General features: G+C 47.3%; 1 protein-coding gene across 2 annotated transcripts in view; it reads left to right on the forward strand.

Annotated features, from left to right (window-relative positions):
* LNX1 (ligand of numb-protein X 1) overlaps nt 1–23,882 on the forward strand; it is a 124,277-nt gene that overhangs the window by 20,757 nt on the left and 79,638 nt on the right. Inside the window, exon 1 of one of the 2 annotated variants that reach the window (XM_043572632.1) lies at nt 6,885–7,473. The exons of the other annotated variant lie outside the window; for it this stretch is intronic. Within the exon in view, the coding sequence (XP_043428567.1) occupies nt 7,382–7,473 (92 nt within the window). The 5' untranslated portion in view covers nt 6,885–7,381. Of the gene's footprint in view, nt 1–6,884; nt 7,474–23,882 lie in introns of those variants that run through there. 2 annotated transcript variants of the gene reach the window in all.

The raw sequence follows: 23,882 nt of genomic DNA on the forward strand, positions 1-23,882 counted from the left end.
CTGGGTGTGATGCTTAGCACTTGGTTTCCATGCTAATTATGTCAGCGAACTCACTTTTCTTCCCAACACGTTGAGTGAAAGACATCTAACTCGGGTTTGCGGGTTGCCTCTGACCCTCTGTTGTTGCCATCTATTGTTGTTGCCTCTGTGGTTGGCATCTGAACTAGGGTGCCCTTCTCATTGCCCAGAAGGAGGTGTGGCCAGAGGAGAAGAGGGTGAGGGGGTCTATTTGTGACCTTTGCTGGAAGTTTGACCCGGGGAGGAGAGGCCCTGTCTGGAGGGAAGGGGTCTGGGGTAGGTCAAAGTGAGGCAGATGCTGACAGATGCTGGCACAGAGCCAGGGGCCAAGGCTGGGGCCATACTGGCTGAGGGAGGTGAGAAGCAGTGGAGAAAAGGGAGAGCTCCCTGTACACATCACATTCCCATGCTCCCAACATTTGCACCCCCTACCTTTGTGTTTGAGAGCTGTATGGGTTTCCTATCGCTGCTGTAACAAGTGATCGCTAACCCAGGGGCTTCAAGCCATGCGAATGTCTTATCTCAAGGTTCTGAGAGCCAGAAGTCCAGTGAGAGGTGCATTGGACTGACATCAGGTCAGAGAGGGCCAATTCTCTCTGGTTCTAGGAGAGAACCTCCTCCCTTGCCTTGCCTAGCTTCTGGAGGCTGCCTGCCTTCCCTGACCTGTGGCCTCATTCCCTACCTTCAAAGCCAGCAGTGTGGAATCTTCCAGTCTCTCTGCCTGCCTGTCTCTGCCTTTTGTCTCTTTCTCTCTCTCTCTCTCTGTGTCTCTTTCTTTCTGTCGATCTCTTTGTCTCTCTCTCTCTGTCTCTCTCTCCCTTTCTCTCTCCCCCCTCTCCCTCTTTCTCTCTCTTTCTTTCTTTCTCCCTTTCTCTCTCTCTCCCTCTTTCTTGCTTGCTTGTTTTCTGCCTCTCTCTCTCTCTCCCCATCTCCTCTTTCTGTCTGTCTGTCTGCCTCTCGCTCCTCTGCTTCCATCATCACCTCTCCCTCTGTGGCTTTGGCCTTCCTGCCTCCCTCTTCCAAGGACACTTGGCGACTACATTGGGCCCAGTTGGATAATCTACAATCATTTCTTCACCTGAAGATCCTTAAGTTAGTCAAATCTACAAAGTCCCTTTCGCCATGTTAAGGTAACATGTCCCCGGGTTCTGAGGATTGGGAGACGGCCGTCTGTGGGGAGAGGCCTTGTTCTGGCCCCCACGGGGGCTCCACAGGGGAGGGGTAAGAGAGTGGAGAGACAAGGAAGGAAATGGAGGTGGTCTCTTGAAGGAACATGAAAACACAGCAGCTCTTCCTCACCTCCTCATCAAGAACTGGTTTGGGGCCAAGAGTACCCCCAAAACTCGGGGTGAGATGGCGTACAGATGGGAGGGTGAGTTCGTAACGGAAGTGGGGCAGCAGAAGGGCTGGGAAGGGGCAGTGGGGTCCTACGGGGCCTCCGGGAGCCCCTCAGCTGCCCAGACTGGGAATGGCCTTCACCTGCCCACACAGGCCGTGTGGCCCCCACACCACAAGAAGCCCAGGAAAAGGTCTGGACGAACCCTAAGCCGATAATGCTATGCAGGTTGGAAAACAACAGGAGGAAAGAACGCAAAAGTAATTGAAATCACCTCTTCACACGGAGGCCTCAGAGTTTTTCGCAGGCAGCCATCTGCAGCTCCCTGGGGAGAGGAAAACTCCCATGTGAGGGGGGTGAGGGCCTCAACACCCGTTCTTGATCTTCCCCCACACGTCGGCTCCCTAAGTAGGTTGAAACCAACGTTTCCAAAAATATGTTGTATATATTAGTCATCAAATGCTTAATATACACTTCCGCCCCTCCCGCCCTCTGGCCGTCTGATTGGCAAGGATTCGAAACTTGGAGCTAATCCAGGACTTGACTCTGGAGCCCTGTTAGGCGTTGGGCCAGCAACTGGGCTAGTGGACTATCTCTTCCTCTCCTCAGAAGGGATATTAAGATTAAGTCATTACTACTCTGGAGTCCTCCCCACCCCCCCCTTTTGAAATTTTTTTTAATGTTTATTTATTTTTGAGAGAGACAGACAGATAGAGTGCGAGCCGGGGAGGGGCAGAGAGAGAGGGAGACCAGAATCGGAAGCAGGCCCCAGGCTCTGAGCTGGCAGCACAGAGCCCCACGCGGGGCTCAAACTCACGAACCGTGAGATCATGACCTGCGCCGCAATGGGACGCTTAACCCGCTGAGCCACCCAGGCGCCCCTGGAGTCCCTTTAATTGGGAAAAACCAAGAGGTGACCAGGAAGCAAATGTTTTCCTTATATTCCCATAGGAGACCTCCAGGTTGGTGGCTGTAGCTGCTTCACACATTGGTCCTAGAAGATAGCTTTGTTTATCAATTTTGCATCTCAATTTCAAGATTTCACATGCAATGAGTTTTAAAAAATATTATTTGGCCTGTGGCGTTGTAATGAATATGAACGAGGCAGGCTCAGATCCTACCTCGTACAGAGAACTTAACTATAAATCTGGTTGAGGATTGCCGTATGACAGATGTGGACCCACACATTCCCTTCCAGCGGGTCCCAGTATGCTAACAGTCCCAGGCTTCATGGGCGAATCGAGACTTAGGTTTCTCTACCTACAAAATGGGCATTTATTTCAATTAGCTCCTTGAACACAAAGCTCTTCAGAAATGAGTCAATTTAGAATGTCACCATTGTCCCTCCAGAAAAGAAGATATGGTAGAGAAATACTTCCAAATACTTCCCCTCCCACCCCATCCCCCTCCCCCCCCCCCCACCCAAGCTGAGGTCTCTGTTCATGACCTGTCCAGAGGACCACTAATAATAGCAGATGACCTGAGTCAGGAATGCAGGCAGGCAGCATCATGTCTTTAAACAAACGCTGCCTGTTTTCTCCAAAATTCGTGTCCTTTGTAAACAATATTATCCAGCCGCTTCAGACCCCGAGTTGAATGTAAACCCTTAAGTAAAACATTTCAGATTGACTGTGGTTGTACACGATTGCCTGCACCAGTAACTCCTTGGACAGCTGTTCCTGACTTCAGATGAGAGGGTTCTTCCATGAGAGTAAGCCTGAACCTGTGAGCTAATGTCTGGAATCTTCGGGCTAATTCTGTTGACCTCTGTCCTCTTAGACGCTTGCAGACTCCCCTCGCATGGGTCTACTGCAAAGAATTCCCCCGCAGGTGATATAGGCTTATGTTGAGTCAAGAGACAGCCTTCCTAACCAAGGACATTGACCGTGGATGTGGTAGAGGTGGTGCAGGGGCCAGTCCACTGCGTCTCTCTTGACCTGGATCAGTGACGGGGTGTGTGGGAATATAGCTGTTACTTCCTTGATGCTCCGTGGGTGTTGTCTTAGGCTCCAGACCACATCTTCCTTGTGTAATAATATCGTCATCTGCATGCATCATATTTATCAACGATCCACTGTAGGACAGGCCCGGAATGAGAGAAAAATCTATACACACCGTGATTTCTGCCTCTGAGGAAATGACCCTTTAAGAGTAGAGAAGTCGAAACCACACACACACACACACACACACACACACACACATTGAATTGTTTCATGGGATAAGTGCCTCTGGCCTTTAGCTTCCTTCTTATGGAAGATAATAACAATGGGAGATAAGAAAGCTGCCCCTACTGGCAGGAACAAAGAGATCACTGTTCGATGTTTTGAAAACAGCCCTGCATGAAAATGCATATTTCGCCCAAGACTCACCTGACTGAAGGCTCCCTGGGTTTGTTTGTTGTTGCTTTTGTTGTCGTTTTTGATTAAATGTGCACTCAGAGTCCTGGAGTTTCTTCTCCAAAGACCGACCCTGCAGGTTCTCTTGACCTTTCCTCCTCTCAGGTGGCTCTTTCCTGTAGTTCGCCCGTGGAGCATGCGCACAGTGGCTGTCTGTAGTGTCCAGAAGATGGTGATGCTGGAGGGAAGGTCTAGGGGAGTCTTACCCTACGGAAAGATGGGGAGGTTACGAGTCTCATTGGTCATGTCAGCCATGCTTGACCTAGTCACCATAACTGTTTTGACATTCATTCTTCAAGTGACATTCCAGTCTTGAACCCAACTGTTGCCTGGCTCCTACCTGGCTGAGAGCTGCTCTCTTCACTCTCCCGGGCATGGAAGAAATGAGGCAATTGTCCTGCATTGCTCCCTGAGGGACCCATTGCTTTTACATTATGCTCCGAGCAATCTGCTAAAGAAACAACATTCTCCTGGGTGCTCGTGCCCAGAAATCTTCTTTACATATTTCCTTTATTCCTGGACATTTATTATCTCTCTGTATAAACGCTTGACCCCTCCCGTGGCTCTTGGCACGTTTGAAGTCCTGAGATCCTTTTGTTTTGTTTTCCTGCTTTGCCTCTGATCAAGAAAGGTTGGTCCCAAAGTTGACTCTGTAACCATGTTGAATTTTATGTCATTCAGTATTTATTGAGCATCTATTGTGTTCTAGGCACTGTGGTGAGGCTATAATAGAGAACAAGACCAGTAGACTTCTGCCTTCAAGCAGTTCCTGGTTTAGGGAAGAGAAAAGAGACAAGAAAACAGGAGCTTATGGGTGATATCTGAGATGACATTTAAGGATAACTTAGCTGGGCAAAGGGGACAAGGATTAGGGGTAGGGCTATTTACTGGCAAGGTAGCTACAGAATATGGCCATTTGAAGGTGAGATTTCATCTGCGGGGGGTTGTATTAGGATTGTAGCTGATGGCAGGTATCAGAAAATTGAAGTTACATTGGTTTCACTTTGTAAAAGTTTTATTTTTCTTATATAACAGAAAGTATGGGTGTAGGAAGTCCATGATTTGTATGATGTTATCATGATACCATCGATAATCCAGGCTCTTTCGGCTTTGTGGATTAGCTTTCAGCCTCAACTAGTCACCTCTTGGTTCCCAAACGGCTGCCCAATCGCCAACATCACATCCAAGTTCCAGGCAGAAATAACCAGCTAGGAAGAACCAGGCAGGGAGGGCAAATTGACAATATGCATACTGAGACTTTTCCTTTAAAAAGCTTTCTGGGATGCCTCACCCAGTAATTTCTGCTTATGCCTCATTAGCCAGTATTGCGTTGTATGGCCACCCATCTGTGAGACAGGCTAAAGTGCATTACCACCGTGAGCTAAATGTAGGCTCCGTGAAAAGGAAGAAGAGAAGGTGAGATACTGGATAGGCAACCAGCAGTTTTTGCAGTAGCGACATAGACAACCACAAAAAATAATTCCTTTGTTTTTATACTGCATTCCTTTCCATTAATGGATTTTATTCTCTTGAAATGCAAGGAGGTAAAAGGGCAGACATCCTTCTTTTGTCATAGAGACTTGGAGGAACAATCTGACATGCCCAAGGTTATCAGAAGTACAATCTTGCACACTACGAAACCCACAGCATTTATTATTTTCCAGGCTGTTCAGGAGCTGTGATCTATACAGCAGATCCCGGGCACTCCAGAAAAGCGTGGCCCAGGACTCTGTGAAACTCCATATTCAGGAACAGACCGTAACGTTTCATGCCCCTAATAGTGCAGAAGGGGAGAAAGGACGAGAAGAACAAAGCCTCTGGGAGGTGGGCGCTGAGCTGCCAGCAAGGCTCATTCACTGCTACTGGTGGTTATTAATAACAATTTTTATAACAATAGCTAACGCTCATTGAGCCCTTTGTTCTTTATAGGCATTATCTCATTCCACCTTCATAACAGCACTATGAGTTAAGCACTCTTGTTATTGTCTTTCTTTTACAGAGGAAGATACGGCGGTTCAGAGAGGTTGAACAACATGCCCAGTGTCACACAGCCATCATGTGGCAGAGCTAGGGTTCAAAGTCATCTGTTTGACTCCAGGAACTAAATGCCAAACCTAACTTCCGTTTTACTGCTATTTCATGGTACTTCCTTCTCACCAGCCCTGACTCACTCTTGCATACCAGACTGACAGGGAATGGAATTCAAATTAGAGTCTCAACAAAACTATAAATTAATACAGGTCCTGCGTTACCGAGATTGCTTATCCCTGATCTCAACTGTAGCCGTTAAAACCTGTACATTCGAAGGATCTACTATATGTAAACTCTTTCAGTCCTGCCTCAGGTCAATGCACCTTCTCTGAGGCCAACCCCCCCCCCCCCCCCCCTGCTTACTACATAGCTCATTGCACTTGGTCTCATTCCGCAGACTTTTCCCTGGTCTCTTTCCCGTCGAGTCTAGCTTGCTGTAATTGCTTGGTTGCATTAGTGGACCAATCCTTTTAAGCCGTTTCTGTTAAGATTTAGGCCTTGAGTTGCAAGGTCCACATGGATTTTCGACTTCTTGAAGATGGGGTAGAAGGAGAGGAGTCCCGGGGGCCTCTGGCACATTACGGGGCTTAGGCATGCTAGAAGTCCTGTTAAGACTGATAGCGTAGGCTGCAATCACAGATCTTAAAGCTAGAAGCAATCATGTCCCGCGCCTGCTGGACCCAGCAGGTAAGGCACGAATAGAGCTCCATTTCAGAGATGACATAGCTGAGGCTCGGGAGCTTCAATGAAATGCCCAGGGTCCTACAACTAGCGGCAGAGCTTAGCTCAGCCACTCAGGGGAGGAGGAGGAACGGAGTGACTTCTTTTGTGGCGGAACAGGAATTTGTGCATCATTTGGACAGAATCTTACGTCTGTCTATCAAGGCTCATTATTCTCAAAGAGAACGACGTGGTCTATTCTTGTAAAGGGCCAGTTGTCTAAATTAGTGGAGAAGCCGTCACTTTGCTCACATCTGCCAGCGTAGTCAGGACAGGGATAGGTAAAATATCTGCCTATTCTAAATATGCGTCGAGACGTGGAGTTGGTTCATAATTAACCCTTGTCTGTCTCAATGTCTGAAGACTCACTTGGAGCTCAGATCCCCAGGCTGTGTTCCAAGGATGCTGATTTCTTACAGTGTCTTCCTCTAGCAGACTGTGGGACAGCTTTTGATGATTTGCGCATCCACACCGCGGGGTCTGACTGTGCCATGCTCCTGCCCTCTTCCAACACAGTTCAGCTTCCAGCCCATCTGCTCCCGGCCGGTGATGTAAACGTACCAGCTGCTTCCCAAGAACCAGTCGGCATCCTGCAGGAGGGGCAGGTCCCTTTCCCGGGCATCAGCCTGCTTGCTCTCAGCCCGAGCCCTCTTGCCAACCATGGTGGGTCCCTCCGGTCTCCTATCTCCCCATCCGAGAAGCAGAGGGCACGATCCTCTTACGAGCCCATGATTTATCAGCGTGGCTCCATCTAAGGGCTCCAAATCAGGTGCCATTGTGGGGATATGGCAAGGTTTGTTTAAGGGAACTGAGCTGGGCTGGGCCCCTGCAGCGGACAGAGAGAAGGTGGCCAGGAAGAAAGCAGCACCCTGCTCGGAAAATGAAGGCGCTTCTGCTGCTGGTCCTGCCGTGGCTCAGCCCCGCCAACTACATTGATAATGTGGGCAATCTGCACTTCCTGTACTCAGAACTGTGAGTCCCTCTATAACGCTGCCTGCCTGTGTCTGTGTGTTGGGGCTGTTGGGGGTGGAACCGGAGTCAGTTCCCTAGCTGGTGTGTCTGCTTACAGGAGTCAGCCCCACAGGAGCTAGATGCACTTGGACAAAGCACCCTGCCAGCAGTCTGAAGCTGCATGCTTAGGTCTGTGACTTAACAAAAAAACACCATCTTCCTGATGCAATGCTTTCCCAGCAAAGGCGTATTTTTCCTGCTTCTATGCCAACCCTGCCCCCCCCCCTTTTTTTTTTTTTTGGGTAGTCTACTTTTTCTCGATAAATGTGTCTTCTCTTCCTTCCGTAAATAGAACCAAAGAGCAATTACGAACCGAGCTTGTGGGCAGAAATCTGCAGCCTGTCAGGCATTTCTAATTGGGAGAAGACAACTCCCTCTATTCAGATCATCAGCCTTCATACCTGCAAACACAGATAGCATCAGTACAGCAGACAGATAACCCTAAATGGAAAAAATATGCATCCATCCTATTTTTGGTTTTGACCATTTTCAAACGTATGGGCGAGCAGAAAGAACTGTGCAGCGAGCTCCCATAACTCCATCACCTCGGTCTTGTGATTACTATTTTGCCACATTTGCTTCACTTCGTTTATTTTTGTTGTTGTTGAAGTGGTCTGGCGTAGACCGCGGTCATGACATTTCGCCACCAAATACTTCACTGTGCATCTCTGAAAAATAGACATTTTCCTATATGACCCATGTCCATTTTATAAGAGGAAATCATTCATGCATCCAAACTCTCCAGTGACAATTTTCTGGCTCCTCTTGTTAGTAAGCTTTAAAAGAGTATTGCAGGTGGGGCGCCTGGGTGGCTCAGTTGGTTAAGCGTCCGACTTCGGCTCAGGTCATGATCTTGCGGTTCGTGAGTTCAAGCCCCACGTCGGGCTCTCTGCTGTTCAGTGCAGAGCCTGCTTCAAGTCCTTTGTCTCCCACTCTCTCTGCCCCAACCCTTGCTTGTGCTCTCTCTCAAAAAAAAAATAAATAAATAAAATAAAAAGAGGGGCACCTGGGTGGGTCAGTCAGTTAAACATCTGACTTCAGCTCAGGTCATAATTTCATGGTTCATGGGTTTGAGCCCAGCATCAGGCTCTGGGCTGACAGCTTGGAGCCTGGAGCCTGCTTCAGATTCTGTCTACCTCTCTCCCTGCTCTGCCCCAGCTTGCTTGTTCTCTCTCTCTCTCTCTCTCTCTCTCTCTCTCTGTCAAAAATAAATAAACATTAAAAAAAATTAAAACAAACCAAAAAAAGAATTCATAGAGCCCAGACTAGAAAAGCTCAGCTAGTCGTATTTGGGTAGAAGTAACCTCGCCCCCCGAATGTTTACGGTAATAATCAGGGTCTGTTTTATAATTAGCCAGACTAACCAATTTGTATAGCATAGCAGATACTCAACAAATTCTTTTAAATTTTTTTTTTTTTTTTTTGAGACAGAGAGAGACAGAGCATGAACGGGGGAGGGGCAGAGAGAGAGGGAGACACAGAATCCAAAGCAGGCTCCAGGCTCTGAGCTGTCAGCCCAGAGCCCGACGTGGGGCTCGAACTCACTGACCGCGAGATCGTGACCTGGCTGAAGTCGGACGCTCAACCGACTGAGCCACCCAGGCGCCCCAACAAATTCTTAATAGAGGAGAGAACAAATGACCTAGGTCCTTGGAGGTGGATGATGCATCCTGAGGACCCTGCATTTCAGGGTTAGCTGGGCCCATCCTTTTGGAATGTAAGCCCTGTCCTCCTTAGATGCGAAGGTTCAGTGGGGAAATATCAGGCTTAAGCCTGCATGGTGAGCATCTCTGGGGTAATAATGGCATGTGGACGTTTTCTAGAAAAATATGCAACGGCAGGGCTACTTGGGATTGTGGCAAGTCTCCTCCCTGGATGGTGTCTCTGAAATCCAGTGCGCAAGCGCTCCTCCCCACCCTCGCCGCCCCCACCTGCTATCCTTGTTGGTTACTGTGTTCATTTCCTGCGGCTGTTGGGACAGTGACCGCAGATTTGTAAGTTAAGACAACAGAGGTCTATTCTCTCACAGTTCTGGAGGCCAGAGGCTTGAAATCAAGGTGTCGACAGGACCACACTCCCTATGAAGGCTATAAGGGAGAATCCTCCTTTGCCCCTTCCGGGTCCCGGTGACCCCTTTCTTGGCTTGTGGCCTCGTAACTCCAATCTCTGCCTTTGTCTTCAAATGACCTTCCATGTGTGTCCTTTCCAATTCCCTGTCTTTCCCTCCTCTTACAAGGACGCTTCTTATTGGATTTAGGGCCCACCTGCATAATCCAGGATGCTCTCATCTCGAGATCTTTAACTGATCTTTCTCTAAATAAGGTGAATGTTCACAGGTTCCAGGTGCACATCAGTGAGGGACCACCACTCAACCCCACTGCAGGTGCTCCTGAGGAGGCTTTCGACCAAGTTACTTTCAGTTTTGCAGCCTAGTTAAAGGAAGGCTCTTCCTACTGGCTTATCAGTTTTCTTTCCTACCAGTATGTGCATCAAGGTAACTTTTCCGTTGAATAACTGGACACAAGTTCTGCAACGTGAAGCAATCGAGGAAGCCTAATGCCAGGAAATTGCCAAGACAGTGTTCCCAGACTAATTTGCTGGAACTTTCTGGAAGTTTCCAGTCGCTGGGAATGATGATTTATGAGAGAATTCTATGTAGCTATTAGCTGGCACTAGTGTGATAATGAACTAATCAGGAAATTAGTGACACATTTCAGGTGCTGTGGCAGTGCTTTGAGCAATACAGGTGGTAAGAAATGAGGCATGGTACCCACCCTCAAGGAGCTGACAATTCAGTTGAGATGATGAAATTTATACACATAAGAAATTTTTTTTTAAATTTTTTTTACGTTTATTTATTTTTGAGACAGAGAGAGACAGAGCATGAACGGGGGAGGGTCAGAGAGAGGGAGACACAGAATCTGAAACAGGCTCCAGGCTCTGAGCTGTCAGCACAGAGCCCGACGCAGGGCTCAAACTCACGGACCTCGAGATCGTGACCTGAGCCGAAGTCAGCCGCCCAACCGACCGAGCCACCCAGGCGCCCCCACATAAGAAATATTAACAATGATCCAAGGCAACAGGGGCTATGTCATTAAGAAGTAAGGTAGGGAGTAAGTTGAGAGGAGGTGGAGGTCGCCCATTTCCGTGAAATTGGTCAGGGAATACAACTGGGGGAGTTGGGGGTTGGAGCTGGATTTTTGAAGTAGTTAGGGAAGGACTAAGCAGCAACGTGGATGGAAAGAGAAAGCATTTCGGGCAGAGTAAATGGCACTGCAGAAAGGTTGCGAGGTGGTCACCAATAAATAGGACTCCTGGGCCCCTTCACTGTTCGTGGAAGGTGGGAGGCATGGGGAGGTGGCTGCGTGTTCTTGAGGTGAAAAGACGCTTCTCTCACTACCACAGGCCACTGGGATCTTGAAGGCAGGCCGTGCTGGGTGGATTCACTGGAAAGCACTGGGGAGCCAGGCTTCCGCCTGCTACCCTTGTCTGGGCTTTGGTGTCCTGGCCTTGGGTGAGCTTGACCTGTGTTCCCGCACTTCCAGCTGCAGCGGATTGGCCAGGGCTCTCTCGGTCTGAGTCCTGCTTCCTCAGAACCCAGCTGGAAACTTGGATCTAATCCAGTAAACAGTGTCAATTACAGCATGTGGCCCTGAGGGTCGCAAACTCAAATGCCTACAGGAACCAGGCAGGAGTTATGTAAACATGTGACTCACTCATGTATAAGACAGAAGGAAGGGGTGAGACCTCTGATCAACTGCAGTGTGTGTGTGTGTGTGTGTGTGTGTATAATTTGAATGTTTTTAGACACTATAATAAAATATATATTATAATACATATGTATATAATATAGCATATATCAGTATATGTTTTTACTATATTATATACAATACATATGATATACGTATAATGTCTAAAAGTATTCTAATTCAATTTAAAACAAAGTAAAACAGGGGCACCTGGGTGGCTCAGTCGGTTAAGCATCTGACTTCAGCCCAGGTCACGATCTCGCAGTCTGTGAGTTTGAGCCCCGCATCAGGTTCTGGGCTGATGGCTCAGAGCCTGGAGCCTGCTTCCGATTCTGTGTCTCCCTCTCTCTCTGCCCCTCCCCCGTTCATGCTCTGTCTCTCTCTGTCCCAAAAATAAATGTTAAAAAAAAAAAATTAAAAAAATAAATAAATAAAACAAAAACACTTGGTCGAGCCCAGCAGGTCACTTCTGCCTGCCCAGTTTGGCCTTGAAGTCAACAGTTTATGACCCTGAGCAGCTCCATCTTTAAACATGTCCATGGTCACCTATTGGCTTGACCCAGAGGACAGCGAATTCCACAGAAGAAGCCCCAAACCAGGGCATGTGATGTGGAATCCCAGTCCACAGGTCAGGGGCAGGGCGTGTACGTCGGTTCTCAGGGCCTGCAGAGGGCACAGCATGACATTGAAGGGCATACACGGGCACTGCAAAACACACTCCTGACAAACTGCACCGCCTTCCTGCAGCAAAAACATCCACTTTGGGGCTTGCAGGCCAAAGAGCATCTTAAATCCCTCCCAGCTGGGCATTCCGGGCGCTCAAGTGAAGATTGTCGCCCTTAGTCTTGGGCGGCACTCATTTGGCCCTTGGTCCAGCTCTTCGAGTTCCCCTTCCCCAAGAGCCCTCACCTTCACACTTCCGCCAACTCTCTGAATTGCCTAGACCCCGAAGCGAATGTAGGAAATAGACTCTAACCCTCAGGCATGAGCATCGATACGGCCTTCTCACCTTTCCGGGCCTAAATGCAGCCCCGCACGTGGGGAGATGTAGGTGAAGTCTTAAGAGCAGCGTCAGGTCTGAGGACGGCTCACGTGAGAGCTGAGGGCTGTTTTTTTTTAAAATGCATGGGCTCTAAAACCTGCAAAAACAAAAACATTTGGCAGGGGGCATCTGTTTCCATTCTTATGCTCCCCAGGTGACCCTCTTCATGCTGAACACGCTCCTCAGGTGATCCTTGTGGCCGCTACAGTACACGCAAGCGCTCTTAGCTCCCTACCTTCCCCTGTGGAGAACCAGCCCTCCACTCTCCGGCTCTGCTCCCTATCTCCGGCAGCTTTCCTGTGTGTCTCCTCTACCTGGTGAGTCCTCAGAGGGAGAGCTTGAGAGGTGTTCATTTCTGCACGCTTCAGGCTTCCGTGAAGCTGAGTGACATGAATTTGGTTCTTATCCTGGCCAATTCCTAAATATGGCAAGGCCTGACGAAGGATGACCCTGGTTTGGCTTCCGTGGAAGGGAGTATCGATGCAAGACAGCCTCACCCCAGGTGTTGCACAAAGCGGAGCCGTGCTGGCGTAACAGAAATGGACACCGCTCTGGTCATTGGTCTCCTGTGGCTGTTGTAACATTTCTCTACATATTTCGTTTGGCAAGGATCCCAGGAAGAAACCTTAGGCTCCGGTGGATGGTGAGATGTAGTTTATGACACATGCCCAACTCTCCAAAGCCGTTTACAGAAAACTGAAAAGCTGTGTTCATCTTCCCCCCACCTTTACAACTTGTAGCTCCTGTCACCCTCAGAAATACTTCCTACTGTCACGTCCTGGGGGTGGCGGGTGTGGTGTTCGTGCCTTTGGTGTTAAGTCTGGGTGCGTCTTGAGTCCTACTTTTCAAAGCAGGAAACTGCCCTCTGTTTTAGGGATGCGGTTACCAGTAAGGCAGGTAGGCATGGTCACTGCAGGCTAGTGCTGCTGCCATAGCGGTGTGACTTCTCAGGAAGTCAGGAAACGTTGGCACTCTTTCTAGTGCATGTAAGAGGATTTGGGGTGTGTAAGTGGCATATCTGTGAACGGTGTTTGTGCCAGCATCTGGAGGGTGAAACTCCACTCTGACCCATGATGAAGATAGCAGTTCTAAGCAGGAAAAGTTTATTCCCCCTGGGGTTCTGTGCTTGGGAAATTAAGGTGAGCGACTCTGATCTCGTAACTTGAACCATGTAGGGCTATGGACAGATGAGGTCTCCTGGAGAAACTGCCAGGAGCAGCAGGAGTTTTAAGGAGCCTTGTGTGCATCCTTCCTGGGCAGTGGGGTAGGGCCTGGCATTCAGAGACGGAGAACACCCACCAAATGTCTTAAGTCCAAGGACTCCAACCACCCACTACCTCCCTAGCAGAGCTTTCTCAAGCCAACCTGTAAAACACACTCCTGACAAACTGCACCGCCTTCCTGCAGCAAAAACACCCACCTTGGGGCTTGCAGGCCAAAGAGCATCTTAAATCCCTCCCAGCTGGGCATTCCGGGCACTCAAGTGAAGACCTTTCACCTTAATCTTGGGCGGCACTCATTTGGCCCTTGGTCCAGCTCCTCGAGTTCCCTTTCTCTAGGTCAAGGCTATGCAGAGGCCCTGGCCTTAGTAACTTCTCTTCTCCCTGCTGACTTCAGCTAGACATGGGCTGGGTATTGGGCCCTGAGCCGCAGAGCTGGGGAGAGCATCTTCTTCTAAAGCTGTGTACCACGTGGAGCTCTGCATGAGGCCCATCTATATGGTTGCAGTCAGAGTCTCTCTTGCAAGAGTGAGGAGGGAGGGGAGCACACGGGGATTACCTCAGCCCCCATTTCCTCTGCACTTAGCTGTGTTAACTACTCCCAACACTTTCCAAGTTTAAACCAACGGAGTGAGCTTTATGGATTTGCCAGTAAACACTTTCCAAGTTGAGTCTCCAAGTATTTGCTGGTTTTTCTTCAGAACGGAAAAGGAAAAAAAAAATATTGCTGATCTCTGGATTTTTCTTGTCCTATGTTTTGAGAATCTGAAGTCAAGTTTGGATTAGACCTGGAAGGAAGGAGGTGGGGTTTACAGAGGAAATGGAGTGAGATCGAGAAGTCCTATTCCAAGGGAGAGGAACAACATCCAATCTGAGGGAGCAAAGCCAGGGCACATTCGGGTTCAATGACTCTCCATGTCTTTCGAAGCATTACCGTTTAGCACATGTTTAATAGAACACTTTTCCTTAAATCTACAAGCGTGTGTATTTGGAAGGAAATTGAAGCTGCATGTTCCTGGTTCCTTTACACTCAACTCCTCAAAATGTTGCTTTGTAACTATTCTTTGATGTCCAAATTTCACAGGGATCCTATCTCATGGTCTTATTTTGTTCTCACTGAGAATCAGCAAATTCTCTTTTGCCAGCAGTAAAGCAACTCCAGTCCCAAACCATGCGCTCTCTGGTCTAAAATGCGAACCCTGGGAGTTTCAAGATCTCACTCTAATGCTTGGCAAATTGTGCTTGCCTTTCTTTGGGTCACATGTCAGGTGCATGACCAGCAAAGTGAGGGTTTCTTTCACCTCAGGACTCCTTGATTGCTTCATGCTTGGTTGATTTTTACTTTCTTCATTTTAACTTCCAATGAAAACCTCAAAGCAAAAACAGAAAAGTATAATGAATCCCCATGTACCCTATTCCCCATCTTAAATAATAAGTCAAGGGTATCTTGTTTCACCTGTATCCTTGAGTTGTTTTGAAGCAAATCACAAACACCATATTTGTAGACCTTTTAGTATTTCTCTCCAAAGGGTAAAGCTTCTTAACCGTAACACTAATATCACACGAGAAACCATTAGTTTGTTCATTAATATCAAATATCCAGGAAGCTCAAATTTCCCCCATTCGTCTGTCTTTTCGTCTTACAGGCTGTTTGAATCATGAGCTAAATAAGGTCTACACATTGCAATTGGTTGCCCTGTCTCTTAATCCCCTGCCCCTTCCACCTCCATCAACGTAAAAAGGAGTTCTTGAAATAAAATTTGAAGAAGATAGCTTTGGCAAACTTCTAGTACTAGGTAGGAGCTGGAAAAAGAGAAAAGGTAATTAATTTACTATCAGGTTGCAAGGAAATGTAAAGGCAAGATCCGAGGCAATCTTTCACCAAAATGAGTGGTTTTTTTGATGATCTTGTCACCCAGAGCTTTGAGGTGAATTTAAAGAGCATGGAGTATCTTCTCCCCAGGGTGACAATCTTACCACTTCTTGATCACAGACTTTTATCAATGAAGAAATGTGTCCATATGCCCATCTGATGTATAATTGTCTGCTTACCCCTGGATTACTGTATTCTACCCGTTAGAAACCCTAACACAAACACTGGTAAAGGATTTACTACATAAGAATTCTCTTAAATCCTCCCACATTCCTTATGGGTATCTGCACTTGGGAGACCACGGCAGAGTTACAGGCTCTCAGGCCTTGTTGGCATTAGAACACCACCCCTTCAAAGTAAACAGAGTAAATTGCCCACTGCCAGTCTGTGGGATTGGCCTTGGAAGGAATAGGGCAGGAAATGGCCCGTTCTTGCAGGCCAATGAAAACTTGTGGGCCAAAGAACCAGACCTCTTTTCTTCGTCATCTTTCCCGTTTTGGGGCCATCACTTCTTCGTGTGGCCCGTGTGGACTCGACTCTCCCAGCTTCCTCCACTCTCAACCATACCTGCTTTCATAAACCTCAAGAGCGGGGCTTGGGGCTGGGGCGGGGGGTGGCCAGGGTTGTGAAACCCGAAGAATTTAAGAGTTTGAGGAGTCTTCTTTTTAAGACACATGCATGAATTCATACTGGCTAGGTCTCCAGTCAAGTCCTGGGGAGGCTTCTGCATGCCTTGGGGTGTAATCATCAGTCTTACAGTAACCCCCCTCCCTGTATGAGCAGTGACATCCAGTCTGTGTGCCCCCATTTCTCTGTTTCCATATAGAACCAACTCTGGGAATTCTGGTGCCCGCTTTTCTTGTGTCTAACTCTTCCGTGTCCAGAGTTAAGAGTTTTGCAAATGCTCCATGGGCCAAGGAGGTACCTGTGGCCACTTCTCCATCCTCTTCTTCATTAGCCTCTCTACCTAGAGTAAGAGAAGGAGAAGGTGGGGCCCCAAGACAATGACTGAGTCCCTTCATCTTCCTGAGAACCATAGCCAAATGGGCCACCACTGGAAGGTCGGAGGTGAGAGAACTTGGGGACTAAAGGCAAGTGCTTTGGAGTCAGGCTGACTCAGGTTCCTATTCCATCTCTTCCACCTGGGCAACCTTGGGCAAATTACTTTAGCCTCTCTGAGCTTTCCTCATCTATAAATGGGGATAATAAACCCTACCTCACAGGTTGTAGTAAGTATTGAATGAGATTGTATAAAGCATGTAATGCGGTTTCTGGTACATGGCAAACCCTTAAATTATAGGTTTTATTAATAGTAGTTATAAGAGCGTACTTTATCAATTCTAAAATAGTTAATATTCTGAGAGCAGGCTGCGTCTTCTCAATGGTGCCGTACAAAGATAACGGGCAGTGTTTTTCTTGGTAATCTGTCAAATAATGGTGCATCCTACAGTAGAGATGGAGTCTTTGATTTAATGAAATTTGATAGTAAAACCCCATCTACAGTGAGCACAGATGGGCTGAAATCAAGAAAATGGAATTGCTAAAACCACGCAGTCCCTTTTCTCTTCTCTCCCTCACTGGAGAGGCTGGTAAGTGACTTGGCTGAGCTGAGAAAGCATGTCCGGTGTCTCAGGGTGAAGCCTGGGAGAGGACTTGAGCCATTTGTTGGTGGATGAGAGCCACTCCTCCCTTGGGCAGGTCCTTTACCGCACCCCCTTCTCTCTACTGTCTCCCACTCTTCTCCCTGGTGTCTCCCTCAGCCACTTAGCGCCCTTGCTTGTTACCTTGACGCCACAGCTCCTACTTCCTTCCTGTTTCCTATCCATCTTCCCCCTTCCCCCTTCCCCACTGTGAAGAGGAAGGCCTAATCCAGCATGTTACTTGGTTGGTAGACTTTGTGGTCCAGAACCATCCTTTTTTCAGGGCCAAAGGAGGCAACAGAGATGGTCTGGCCCAATCTTCCCATTTTTATGGAAGAAACTGAGGCACAGTAATTTACCTGAATGCCTTGGCCCTCTCGGTAATAAACTATGTAGACCTTGAACATGTCATGACACTTTTGGGGGGGAAATGGTAACTCGCTTATTTTCATGTAGCCTCAGGAAACAATAAAGCTAGATCTAATTAACATTTTAAACTAACTGCTTTGGGCAAAGCAATGGCATCGATGTGCACCTGACCACACATATCGCCTACTAGGGATTGAGTGTCCTCTGAGGGGAGCTGACCAGATGGGCATGCTCAGAACGCTCTCCTGGGACTTCCTTGACCAATTTTGTACAAATGCAAACTGGGGCCACTTGATAGCAATAAGGCTTTATATTTGAATAGGGCATTCCAAGGATTTCATTTACAGCGAATGGCAGCAGAGAGGCAGGGCTGAACCCAATCATGAACCAGTTACAAGCTTCAGCTTGCAGTAATTAAAAAGGTAACCTCTGAAGTCCCTCGGATCTGAGTTCAAATACTGCTGCCTCCCTTCCCAGCTATGTAACCTCGGAGGGATTAATTAATTCCCCTCAGCTGGGCTGCAAGTTTCTCATCCTTAAATCTGAGCTTTTATTGATAGCACCTACCTGATGGGGTAAGAATGAAATCTACAGATGGAGCACTTAGTGGACCCCTGGAATATCGCCAAGTGCACTGTAAACACTAGGTGTGGTAATGGTAGGTAATGACCTAATGACCTCATTTGAACTTCACAGTAAATGCAGTAAATCCCCATCTTACTGATGAGAGAACTAAGATCCATTGAGGTTAGGATGTGCCCCTAGAGGATCCAGCCAGCCTGGGACACAGGCATCCTGATTCTAGGACCAGGGCTTTTTTTTCCCCCTACCACATGTCCCTTTGTTGCTGTGACGATGGTGTTGCTGGGGGTGGGTGTTGAGTTGCTGTGGGTCTTTATGATTCACTAGGGCCAGGTTGGGGGACTGAAATGGATTCTGCACCAAAACAAGTAAGTTGTTCTATAGATGCGATTTTTCTGGGCAAAACATTCGTGTAGTTTCTCTGGCTAGTTAAAATTATGCTGAGGATGGAGCTTTCTAGAATGTATGTATTTTTTTCCCCACTGAAATAGACAGAAGAGAGCTTAGCCAAAAAACATCGTTGGCCTCCTGAGCTAATTGACGAATGAAGAGGCTGTTGGAGGGATTCTGTGGCAAATGCATCTGTGATAACCCTTTCCTCCCAAATGCTGCAGTTTTTGTAGAAAAACATCTGGGCGACCATCAAAAGTAGAAGCCCCAGGGGTGCCTGGGTGGCTCAGTCGGTTGAGCATCTGGCTCTTGACTTCAGCTCAGGTCATGATCCCACGGTTTGTGGGTTGGGGCTCCGCGTCAGTTTCTGTACTGACAGGGTGGAGCCTGCTTGGGGTTCTCTCTCTCTGTCCCTCCCCCACTCATGTGCTCTGTCTCTCTCTCTCTATCAAATACAGTTAAAAAAGAAGTCCCTTCCCCCCCGATGACACAAACCCTGTGAGGATCTGAGGTGTCATCAGGGGTATGCAGGTCATGTAGCGTTATGATCATGAACATGGGCTCCACAGCCAGCCAGCCGCTGGTTCTGTCACTTACTAGATGAATGTCCTCAGCTGCTGTAACCTCTCTGAGCTCAGCCTTGTGGTGTTGGTGAGGGCTACCCGAGCTCCTGCGTAGGTAGTCTCCGTACTAAGCCTGGCACATGGGCATTGTTGACCGATGTTCGCTATTTTTGCTTCCTCCTTTGCGACTCTACAAGCCAACGTCCTCTTTAGAAAAGAGACCCAAGAGGTATTAGGTGGCGGCGGAGCTAGAAGCTCTTTGCTGACTATCCCTCTTTTGGCCACCTCTGGCTCTATTCAAGAGGGCGGCCCAGCCCCATCAGAGAATTAGAATTCCTTTAACGTCGCAAAAGAACGATTAAACACTTGAGATGCTGACTCTCCATAAAAAGCCTCCAAATACTTATGACCTGTTTCAGAGAATTTAAAACTCTAAATGGCAGCTAGACGGGAATGGTGTCTAGGGCTCAAACATGGAACAAGGGAGGGTAAATGAGACTAAGAAACAGTGCGCGCTCTAACCTAGGCATTGTTTCTTCCATTACAAAATGACGATTTAGGTTATTATGTGAGAAGTGTGGTCAGTTTGGTTTTTCTTTCAAATCCCTCATCAGCTGCTTTAGTATCATTAAAGAAAACATGACGGTTTCTCCACTTCTCTGTTGGCTTCTTTGTACGTAGATCCATTTTTCCTCTTACTTTCACGGTGGGGTTCGTGGGGTTGGGTTGAGACACGGACCCCAAAGGAGTTCAGTGGTTTGGTTCTCCTTCAGATTCTTTGTCTACTACTTAACAAACGAAGGGTATTTCTATTCATAAAGTCAGTATGTTACAGAGACAGATTGTGTCGTCCGGTAGAAATAAATCCATGTTCTGGAAAAAATCCAGGAAGACCTTTCCCACTCCTTACAATTCTTCCCCTCTGAGTGTTTTATAAGTGATTCCCACCCCCCCCCCCAAACTAGGCAACCCACTGGTAGATGAATTGGTAAAAGAAAGCACTTATTCCTGGGGAGCATATAATTTAATCGGTATTTATCAAGTACCGATGAAACCTGTAGCACGTTCTAAGGCTCTGAGGATGCTGCAGTGAGTGTATATTCCAATGAGAGGGCAATAAACAAGCAAACATCTAGCATATCAGATGAAAATAAGTGGTATGAAGTAAAACAGCATCCCCAGACCCTGGCTTACTTCTACAAGAAGACTTCTGAGAAGGTGCCATTTGAGCAGGAACTTGAAGGAGGGGGCTGTGAGGGTGCCTGATATCAGAGAGCAGGAGTTTGGACTTGGGGTCCTCTCTGAAGACCTCAGATCTCACACCGTCTTGTTCCATGTCTCCTTATGTGGCCTTAACCCCCCTGAGCCTCTGCTGTCTCCTCTGTGGAGCAGAAATGAGGATTCAGACAGCACAGGACTCCCTTGAATAGTGAGACCCCTGGAAAAGGAGCTGGTGCCTGGCCAGGCTGGGTGAAGGGGAGTTCCTGCCACTTCCGTTTTCCCCCTGGCTGGATTATTTCTGAAGGAGGGTCGGGGAGGACTTTCACCTGGTTAAACATCGCTCTGGGTCACACGCTCCCAGTATAGGAGAGCTTAGAAAAGCTCTCCTATAGAAAGCAGTATAAAACGCTTTCTAAGTTTCTCCAGCCTGTTCATCTGTTTCCGGTAAATTCTGTTCGCAGATGTGTGTAACCTGGTTTTCTTGCTTCCTCTGGTCTTGGGTCTTCTGTGGTGCTCCCCACCTGAGCATCCTCCATAAATTTCATGACACCCTATCCTGGGTCCTCCGTCAGGGTTTTGAGTCAAGGTATTGATGGGTCAGAGTATTGAGTCAAGGCAGATTAAGATCCTGTTCTTGGAACACCTCTCCGTAACTGGGCTTAATACCTTGTTTGTTTGGGATTCCCATCCATTTTCAGCCTCCGTTTGGAATCTTTGGACTGATGGAAAATAAAATCTTTCCCAAGACCCACGCGCATTCAGCTCAGTACCCTCTTCCCCATACCTTTATGTTCTCAACTATAAAGAGAAATGTACTTAAGTCCTCAAGATCCTTTCCTAAACGTGTCTATGGGGCTTTAAATGCAGATCACTCTTTGTTTCTCCATCTCTGGTATTCTGACCCTTCTGAATTTTGCTGCCCTGATCTTTATTCCACAACCAACAACGGCATATATCCTACATGAATTTCTCACTGCCCTTTCTGTTTTCTTTCTATATCACTATCATATGTTGTTGGTCTTTTTCCAATCTTCTGACATCCCCCTGTGTGCAAGGTAATTTTTCAGAAATAATTATTCATCTCTGCTGCACCATTGTTCGGTAAGCATGTTAGTCAAATTCCCTTATTCCCTGAGGGCATATGTCATCTGGAGCAGCTGATTTATGTATGTTTGTGTTTGCCAAATAGGCCTGTACCTATTTTTTGTCTGAACTTCCCCACGTGAGTTTATAACTCTCGAAATTTCACTTATTCTTGTATTTTTAAAGGAGTTTAGCATTTCATGCCTTCACATGTTTATTTCAGCGTTTGCCTCTTTTAAAAACCTAGTAGATCTGTGTTCTTTCAAGATTCTTGGCCTGTGCTTTATGACTCAGGGTGAGCTTACAGATTTTAAAGCTATTGCAGAGTGTTAAGTTCTTTTGTTTCAACTTGTTTTGTTTGGTTTTTCCTCTGAGCTTAATTGATACGGTCCATTGTCTGGGCATCTTTTCTTGTCTCAGGTATTCAGAACTGTTTGGTGACCCTAAGTTTCTGACATGGCTGAATAGGTGTCCACTTTTTTTTTTTTTTCTTAATTTGATCTAGAGACTGGAATTAAAGAATTATGAACTGTAAATTTCAGGGGAAAAAAATAGCAATGGAATATGCTGATCTGCTTTTTAGAAACCACCAAGTCGCTCCTCTTGCCAGAGTGTACAAGTTTCCACTATGTGAATAGTTTGGCACTAATTATTCACTCTTTTCCTCAGGGAAATAATTTTCTTCCACCCAGCCTATCTTCGTAAGATGACCTTGCCAAATCAACATGATTTTAGAGAACATTTTTCTGAAGTTTATTCAGTTGCTATCTGTATCCTGACTTCGTCGATCCCTCCACCCTCCCACTAGAGACTCCTGAAGTCACAGCACACATTCCTGCCACTTATTTTTAGACTATAATCCAACGCCCCTGTTTTACTAAAGACAAATGTTTGACCTCAATAAGCAAGGACATGTAAATCTGCAACCACTCTGTGCCAATGACTACTCCAACAGAAAGCTCTGTTTATAATGCAATAACCCTCATTCTTAACAAGCTTTACAAGCAATAACCCTTATTCTTAATAAACTTCACGAGCTGGTGTGGCACTTGACTTTGAAGCTGGTATTGAAGTACGTTCAAGTGAAGCCCCATTGTCATTTGGAGCTGTTAGCAAGGACCATGTAGTTACTGTGCCAATTTTTATTTTATCCAAGCGGCATTAGATTTGGTATTGATTAGTAACCTGAGCAAAAATGAGCTGCTGAAAACTAAATTTCCAGTCTTAACCGCATGGCCATGTCCACCTTTGTCATGGATGCCCCATGCCAGGATGGCAGAGATTAAACTCTGATGGCAGCCGGTTGCAAAGAGGGAGCAGCCTTGCTCTGGTGGCCTCCCCCTGCAGCTTACAAGACGCGGGTGCTGTTTTCTGAAAGCAGACTTTGAATCTTAAAACCCGCAGTAAGCAATGTTTTTGATAGCATCCGTTGAGGTCCCCGCCGTCCTGGTATCTGGAGACGTATGTATACATTTTCTCTAAAGAGCTCAGAGCAGAAGTTAAACCAGTTGGAACGGAACCATTTTCTGCAGGCGAAAAAATGTATGAATCATAGGCTACGAGAAGAGAAATTCCAAAGTTCTAAAATCTTCAGAGCCATGGGAAGAGGAGGCACTAGGAAACACTGGAGTATTTTGTCAGTACAGACCACTCGGTGGGTGAATCTACATATGATGCCACTCTGAACGGAGGATCAAATCCCTTCCCTACTTCTTGAGGTTTCTGCATGATTAGAGGACCGGAAGGGTAGGAAATCTTGCTGGAGACCTTCTGGGAAGGGAGCAATGGACATTTCTCTAGTCCAGACCCTGGTCTCGGGCATCTGACAGCTCCACTTGGCAGAGGGCCCTTGTGGTCCCCTTGGTACCGGAGGGAGCCCTTGATTTCTGTAAAGCACCAAGGACTCCTTTGACGTAGCAGGATGGCTACATGGCTGATCCAATTTTAGTCAGGAAATCTACCTTATTTAAAGTGTGGCTTTAAAAACCTTTAAGACAGATTAAGTCCTTGGAACGGACCCCACTTTCAGTGGGACTGAGTTGATTTAGTCCTCTTTCTGGACCCCCTTCAACCGCTCGGATGTCCCGGACTTGGCCAGGTGGAACTGTCTGTGCACGGATGGTAATGGGCTGTTTGGCTCGCTCCCTCTGATTACTTCCAGAAGTTGCAGAACATCTTATCCCCGTTGAGGGTCTTCAGTTACCTTTTTCTTTTTTCTTCCTCTCTACCCCCAAAAGGGCCCTTGTTTCAATGCGTTCACGTCCAGCCTTTCCTGGCCATGAAAATTACGAGACTGGACACTAATGGCCGCTGCATTTTAAATCTGTGTGTAGCGTCCCCAGCGAGCCGCACACCTGCAACTTTGAAGGCTCTTTCAATCACAGCTTTTGAGTCCCAGATGCATCACATGAGATGCGGGCTGCGCGGGGAAGAGTTTTTAACCACACACGTGCCGGGATACGAGGCTTAAGCCATCTGGCAGAAGGAGCAGATTGACTGGCTTTTCTAAAAGGTAAAGCCTTCTTCAGATCGATTGGACCTGAGTTGTAATGTAGTGGTTTTCCAGAGCTGAACCCTAATCCATTCAGAAAAGAAGCATCAGGGTTCTGATCTCTCACCCCCACCTCCTCCACGCATT

This window comes from Prionailurus bengalensis, chromosome B1, assembly GCF_016509475.1.
Source record: "Prionailurus bengalensis isolate Pbe53 chromosome B1, Fcat_Pben_1.1_paternal_pri, whole genome shotgun sequence".
NCBI classification, from domain to species: domain Eukaryota; kingdom Metazoa; phylum Chordata; class Mammalia; order Carnivora; family Felidae; genus Prionailurus; species Prionailurus bengalensis.